Source organism: Syzygium oleosum, unplaced genomic scaffold (assembly GCF_021117445.2).
Source record: "Syzygium oleosum isolate NSW1041296 unplaced genomic scaffold, Sole_v2.1 Sole_v2.31, whole genome shotgun sequence".
NCBI lineage: Eukaryota > Viridiplantae > Streptophyta > Magnoliopsida > Myrtales > Myrtaceae > Syzygium > Syzygium oleosum.
In genome coordinates this window covers 3,225,490-3,233,035 of record NW_026607515.1, presented here as the reverse complement: position 1 = coordinate 3,233,035, position 7,546 = coordinate 3,225,490, and the positions used below count along the sequence as shown (strand labels likewise).

The following is a 7,546-nucleotide window of genomic DNA, read 5'->3' as shown; positions in this document are numbered from 1 at the left end:
TATTGTCTCTTCACACATGCGCTCTCACATTCTGCAATTCTTTGAAGAAAATAACTTTTAGGAGGGGAGAAAAGTAAAAAAGAGGAAATAGGGTGAGCCGACGTTATCTGATTTCAATTGGATTTTCTAATTTTTCTGTTACCTTTTTGTGTGATTGACTTGATTTACATGAAAGAGTTATCTTGTTCGAAGTTTCGAATCATGTGTTTCGCAGGGATACGGATCCACTCTGGTAATTAAATTAACTTGAGTAATCTCATCATGAGAAATCATTGCATCCACAAGGTCCATAGTCCCATTAGGAAGGCCGTGCTCCACGGCATTCTCGGTCTAGTAACCATTCTTTGCTATTCGACTTTAGTTTGGATCCAGTCACAGATCATGCTTCCCGATGAGTTTCTCAATCCCACAGAAACACCAAGACCAATCCATAATAAATGATCGTTTTGCTTCTTGCATGTGAATTATGGTAGGAAAGGATTTGCATTGAAGACGTTCTCTTACTCGAAACTGGAGTTAGGTTCACGTCATTAAAGTCCTAAGATAGACAGTTAGGCAAGTAGCACGCATTCTTCATAATCTAAGGTCGGAAGCTCTCTCTTCAACTCATATCGACGTATACACATACGGTGCAGATCCCTCCTGATATCGACTCTAATCGCAATCGCAGATGGAATATCTGAAAGATCGCGCCAGTCACTTGGTCATTGCATGTCTTCTCTTGGTGGGCCTTCTGTACATTTTCTTCAACTCGACTCCCACAGGCACTGACCTCCTCTTTCAGCTCCAAGGCAAGAACACTCATCCCTCCATTGTTTCGGTACGCAAACTTCCCTTTTCTTCCTTACTTTTCATTCAACGAAGTTTGAGTGACATAAGCGACATTATATAAATTCTAGCGCGGCCTGTACAAAACCTAAATCCATGGGATGTTTGTGCACATGGTGTAATTTAGGGTGTTGTGTGGTGTTACATGTGGTCTAGGGATCAAACGCAACCGAATATAGGGATGAGCTTGAGGAAGCATTGGCTAAGGCGACGCGGCCAAACAAGACGGTGATCATAGCGATGGTGAACGAGGCTTATGTAGAAGGGGATAAGCCGATGCTCGACTTGTTCTTGGACGGGTTTTGGCTGGGCGAGGACATGCGCGCCCTAGTCGACAATCTCTTATTGGTGGCGATCGACCAAATGGCATTCGAGCGATGCCTGTTCCTGAGGCTTCACTGCTACAAGCTCCAAACAGAGAATGATTTAGCCGGAGAGAAAGTGTACATGTCCCAGGACTTCGTCAACATGATGTGGAGGCGCACTCTCTTTCTGGGCGACGTGCTCGAGCGAGGTTACAGCTTCATTTTCACGGTACTCCTTTCCATTTCCTTTGATCCCCTCCTACAAATGTTTTGCATCTTTCATGGTCCGGAGGAACATGTAATTGTGCAAAATCTTCCAGATACATTTAGGTAGTGTAAGTTTGCTATTTAGACGTAATGTTAGTATTGCAGTTGGGGTAAAAAACAAGGAATTTTACAGTTGACTTCTAAAAGTTGGCAAAGCCTAGTACCATGGCTGATCCAGGGACCAAAGAGGGTCCGAGATGCTCCATTTTGAGGCTCTAGTATAGATGACCAGTTATCGTAGTCATGCCTAAAATAATAATAAGTTCAACCCTACGTGATATTTGTTCAAGTTTCGATTATTCTGGCTGCAACCTGGCTTTCACTGAATTAAAGTATGGATAGCTAGCTTTTAGTTTTACTATCAACCCTTTTTCCCAGCAAAACCAACTTCCACTTTCCACAGATACCACCACAGATTCATCCGTGATACTAGATGCATGTTATGGCTAAACACCACCTAGGCTGATGAATTTTCGTGCCTGCCCTTCCTAGGACACGGATGTGATGTGGCTAAGAGACCCATTCCCAAGGTTGAGCCCCGATGACACCGTCGACCTCCAGATCAGCAACGACCGGTTCAACGGCGATGAGTGGAGCCAAGCCAACCCCATCAACACTGGCTTCTACATGGTTCGGTCCAACAACAAGACTGTCGCGCTCTTCCGCGAGTGGTATCAGAGAAAGAATGCATCCCTTGGGCTCAAGGAGCAGGATGTGCTGGACCGGATGATGCACGAGGGTGCATTCGCGCGGCTCGGCCTGAGGGTGAGGTTCCTGGAGACGGCCTTGTTTAGCGGGTTTTGTGAAGACAGCAGGGACGTGAGGGTCGTGTCCACGGTTCATGCCAACTGCTGTCGCACCATCAAGGCTAAAGTGGCCGATCTCACCAGCATTGTCCATGACTGGAAGAGGTTCAAGAGTAGTCCTCCGGCCAATGATACAGCGCCGTTTGCCTGGTCGCTGCACTCGGCTTGCGAAGAATCGTGGCACTAGGCAGTTTTTTGGCATTGGCTCGTGGTTATTAGATTTATCTTTGAAGCGATTGATCAGCGATTATTGACTACCAGAACGATGCTCGACTTGATGAGCCACGTTAGTTGGCCTCATGTAATGCTTGGGCTCAGCCGGAGTCGATTCTAATGTCTGTGATTTAAGTAAATTTTATTTACCATCCGACTTAAATTTACCCACTATTATATGAAATTAGTAACCTTTTTATTGTGAGACTTGCCAACTAGTTTCCAATTAACTTACCAACTTGTTTTGGGTTATCAACACTCATTTGACAGATTATCTATATTTTATACCAAAATTTCTATTGAGATATCACTTTTAGTTATCTTACTTACCGACTTTTTATGACAACATTTTTTAGAATTGACAACCTCAATTAGAGTGATTGTCGATTTTCCTTCGATTAAGTTACTAACTAGTTTCTTGTTACTAACTCTAAACTAGTTACCAAGGGTTAGTTAATTTTTTTAATTAACAACATCTTGGATCTCTGACACAAAGACTTCTCTTATCTTCGCAAACTTTTACTGACATTTCTTACCAACATCTTAAATTTATTAACTATTATGTGAGATTACCAACCTAATTTCTACATTACTTACCAACTTTTCACTGATTAAATTACCAATTAGTTCTGGTTTACTAACTCTTATTTGTGCTGCCGACCAACTTTTGTATGGTTTTTTTTATTAATGTACCAACAGATTGCCTGAAAAAAGGTTATCGATAATATTTTTACCAACAATTTCTAGACAATTACCAATGCTCGTTGAAATTTACCAACACAAAAAAAAAAAATATATATATATATATATATATATATATGTTTTGAATGGAAAAATGAAATTCTGCCTCAAACGGTGTCACGAGGTTCATGGATAGCTTCAACTGGAAAAGGTAGTTTTGATCAATCAAACTGGTAGAGTAGCATATGTCACGGCCAGCACATGCCCGCCAGGCTCAAAGTGTACGTGCAAATGGGAGTATGTGGAACAAATTCTGTGGATCTGTTTGTTTGTTTCGTCGAAAACCTTTTGTCGCTGGAAGTTTTTTCTAGAAACTTCAATTTCAGAAAAAGTAAATTATTTTTTAGTGTTTGTTAGCTTTGAAAACAAATTGAAAAAAAATAATTTTATTGTATTTGATAATAAGTGAATCCGCTAAGGTAGCTTATATCATAAAAATGACATGTAATGACCAACAAACTTAAATCAACATCTCTATTCGTAATCCATCAAAATAACAAGAATTACACAAAAATTGGGAAATAAATTAAGAAATCGTATTTGTAAAAAAATTATATGAAGGTGTGTTTTTGGGAATGTAGACGAGCACGAGCACTCATAAAGTATATTCAGGAAATGGTAGACAAGATTTATGGAAAAAAATGGACGGGACTCATTGAAAAACAAAGATCAAAATAATTAATGAGAGATTGGAAATAGACATGGAGGGGCCTAGCTTTCTCACTTGGATGCGCAACAAGAGATCAGAGAAAATGATCTCCTCCTTGTCAGAAGGAGAGTCATTTTCCTCAATCTATACTTGTGATTAGTTCGTGAAAAAGGCTTTTCGTTGATCGATTAATTTTTCATTATCCAAATACCGAAAATAATTTCTTGAGAATGGTTTTCCGTAAATAAAAAAAAAACTTATTTTAGATATTGGTATGCTAATTATCTGAGCGTGAGAGAGACAGAGGCTGAGAGAGAGAGAGAGAGAGAGAAGCCAACTTTCATCCTCAGCCTAATCTTGGCCACCCATAAAACGCAACATGCGTCGACCTCTCTACACCTCCCATACTCTTGGATTTCTCTTCCCCTAATCCTCCCTATATATTTTGCCACTTTTTCTCTTCAATCTCGCCCTCCTGCATTCGCTCGCCTCTTCAAAAGCAAAACGTATCGCAGTTCTCTTTCCTCCCAAAAAGATGGTGAAGAAACTAGGAATGAGACGTGCCCCTCCTCTTGCGATTGCCGTCCTTTCCCTTGTCGTTGCCCTCGCGCAGGTTGCCGTTTCCAACGACAAAACCCCAGTACCGGCCGATAAATCCCAGGTGAACGCCTGGTTCCAAAGCAACGTGCAGGCTTTCACGGCTCGAAAGGGCACGTTGGACCCGAACCTGGAGGCCGCGGAGGCCAGGTCGAAGGTGATCAGGGTACGGCAAGATGGGGGCGGCGATTTCAAGACGGTGACCGCCGCCATCGACAGCATTCCCGCGGGGAACAGCGAGCGCGTGATCATTTCGATCGCGGGCGGCGAGTACAAGGAGAAGATCAAGATTGATAGGACCAAGCCTTTCGTGACCTTGTACGGATCGCCTAAAGACATGCCGACGCTCACGTATGGAGGGACGGCTCGACAGTATGGGACGGTCGACAGCGCCAGCCTCATTGTCGAGTCCGATTATTTCGTGGCTGCCAACCTTGTCATCGCGGTGCGTATCATCTGCAATCTGTGTGTTTTTTTACTCTTCTGAATTTCGTCATTTCAAGGTTTACAAGTTTCAGATGCAGTTCGCCACTTCTTTTTCCCCGCTTATTTTTTCTTTCCTAGCATAAATCATTTTCTTTTTACCGGTTCCATGCGGCGTTGCATGCATGCACGTACGTTTTCATGCTGATCACGACCGATTTGTTTCAGAATTCTGCGCCAAGGCCCGATGGGAAGACGCCAGGCGCACAAGCGGTGGCGTTGAGGATTTCCGGCGACAAATCGGCCTTCTACAATTGCAGACTGCTAGGGTTCCAGGACACGCTCTGCGACGACAGGGGCTTCCATTTCTTCAAGGATTGCTACATCGAAGGCACTGTGGATTTCATCTTCGGTTCGGGGACTTCTCTTTATTTGGTATGCATACCAGTGCTCCATACTTGTCCTCGAATATCTTTAGACTAATCAATCGGTTTGAAATCTACTCAATCAAGTAACTACTGAACTCCAACAATGGTTGCGATGCATTCTGCAGAGCACTGAGCTACGCGTCCTGGGAGATAATGATTTGACCATAATAACGGCTCAAGCAAGGGAAAGCAGCACGGAGGACACCGGCTATTCGTTCGTGCATTGCAGCATCACCGGAACCGGCAATGGCACATTCTTGGGAAGAGCGTGGAAGGCCAGCCCGAGGGTGATCTTCTCTTACACCGACATGAGCAGCGTCGTTGCCCCCATCGGCTGGTCCGACAACTTCCATCCCGAGCGCGACAGGTATATAATAACATTCACCACCAGGCCATTGCAAGCATGCAACTCTAGCTCATGAAGTGCGAGATCAACTTACATAACATAGATATTGACCGCGGCCCACCTCACCGAAGGGGATGGGGTGAATGGACGTAATTGCTTGAGCACGATCATGCATGGTTTTGATACACGCACAACCATATACATATGGAACAAAATCGTAACGAAAGGTTCTTGCCACTTGGTAGGACGGTGATGTTCGGAGAGTACAGGTGTTCGGGACCGGGATCCAACCCGGCGGGGCGGGCCAAATTCGCGAAGCAGCTGAGCGACGCAGAAGTACAAAATTACATCTCCTTGTCCTACATCGTGGGCTCCAAATGGCTTCTTCCTCCCCCTAACGTATAGAAAAATAGACCCGAAGTCTTCCCATTTTGATCACCAAAATGTAATGACCACTTTCATTGTGTTGTTCAATTATTTAATGCACGCTCTTGCTTTTCGACCAAAAATATAAGCACGCTCTTATTGAGTATATATACTATGGTGAATCATGATGTGGCGCAATTCGGTGGCACTGTTCATGCCTCCACATATCTCTTGTTGTAAACATTGCATTGTTCTCCCATGAGCATACTTGACTGTGTCTGAATTCTGAGGATGTGCACTCCTTTTAGACTTGTATTCTTTCAACAAGCACCACATATGTGGTCATAGTGGCCGAAATTATAATATTAATTAAGGGCGTGTTCTTTTAGGGGAGAACTTTTGAAACTTTTATGACAAAGAAAAATACTTTCCAAAAACTTGTTTTCATTTTTCCCTTATTAGGTTAGGGGATTCGTTTCCCTAAGTTTAAGAATCCGTATACTTTTTTTTTATCGTAAATGGTTTTTTATTTTTTTTTGTTAACTAATTATTTTTAGCAAACCAAATGCGTGAAAGTTTAGAAAACTAATTTCCGAAAAAAAATTTCACTCAAATAAACACACCCTAAGATTCAAATGCTTGACTAGTTGAAGTGTTCGTATTGCCATCCATTCCTCAATCAGATCGATAGGTCCAAATCTCTACTATTATAATTGTAAATAGCTCGCTTGTAAGGGCAGTACCGTGGTTTTTCCCTTTCTCGAAAGGGTTCTCCACGTAAAAATTTACTTGTTTTATTTTTTATTTTTTCTGCTTTCCTAATAATTTATCGTCCATAGCACAATGAGACGCGAATGATCGAGACAACATCGAGCCGTCCCTGGGCACGCGATCGAAGGTAGATTCAGGCAAACCTCCAGCACGTAGATAGCAGTCGAGTCCCTGCAGGGTTTAGTGCCACACCTTGTGTACCAAGTCCAGCGATTTCTTTTCCTTCTTCTCTGCAAGGTTCTCCGACGCCAAAACGGCCCCAACGTGCCAGATCTTCTCTTGCCGGCCGCCCATAGCTTCCAACCAGGGAGTGGCACCGCCACAGGCGACCACAATCTCACGCACCACTCAGCCTAAGTGGTGATTATCGGATTGATTATTAAGGGGAAAAGTGCCAAAAAAGTCCTAAACCTTTTGCATTGGTGCCAATTCAGTCCTAAACTTTTTTATATTGGTTCCAATTCAGTCCTAAACCTTTTGTTTTTGTGCCAATTCAGTCCTTCCGGCCAATTTTGGTAGGATTTTGCTGACATGGACGTCGGCCGGCCGGTAGCCGGTCACCAGCACTGACGTGGACAACTTTAATAATATTTTATTGAATTTTTATTAATTTTTTTTCTTTTTTTTTTCTTTTTTTTCCCCCTCCCCTCCCTTCTTCCTCCAGCCGGTCGCCCGACTGGCGATCGGCCAGAGGCCGACGCCGGCGAGGCTCGCCCTCGCCAGTGGCTGGCGAGCGTCACCGGCACCGGCCTTTGGCCTCTGGTCGGTCGCCGGTCCGGCGATCGGCTGGAGGAAGGAGGGAGGGG

At 43.6% G+C, this 7,546-nt stretch overlaps 2 protein-coding genes across 2 annotated transcripts; both read left to right on the top strand.

Annotated features, from left to right (window-relative positions):
* The first annotated feature begins 593 nt into the window (after nt 1-593).
* Nucleotides 594-2,607, top strand: LOC115683101 (uncharacterized protein At1g28695-like). Its single transcript, XM_030607527.2, has 3 exons — nt 594-820; nt 985-1,362; nt 1,893-2,607. The coding sequence occupies exons 1-3, from the start codon at nt 671-673 to the stop codon at nt 2,391-2,393; spliced, it is 1,029 nt and encodes a 342-aa protein (XP_030463387.1). The 5' UTR covers nt 594-670; the 3' UTR covers nt 2,394-2,607.
* Nucleotides 2,608-4,291: 1,684 nt separating this feature from the next.
* LOC115683100 (pectinesterase PPME1-like) lies at nt 4,292-6,013 on the top strand. The gene is made up of 4 exons (XM_030607525.2): nt 4,292-4,851; nt 5,058-5,264; nt 5,383-5,624; nt 5,849-6,013. The coding sequence occupies exons 1-4, from the start codon at nt 4,345-4,347 to the stop codon at nt 6,006-6,008; spliced, it is 1,116 nt and encodes a 371-aa protein (XP_030463385.2). The 5' UTR covers nt 4,292-4,344; the 3' UTR covers nt 6,009-6,013.
* The last annotated feature ends 1,533 nt before the right edge of the window (nt 6,014-7,546 follow it).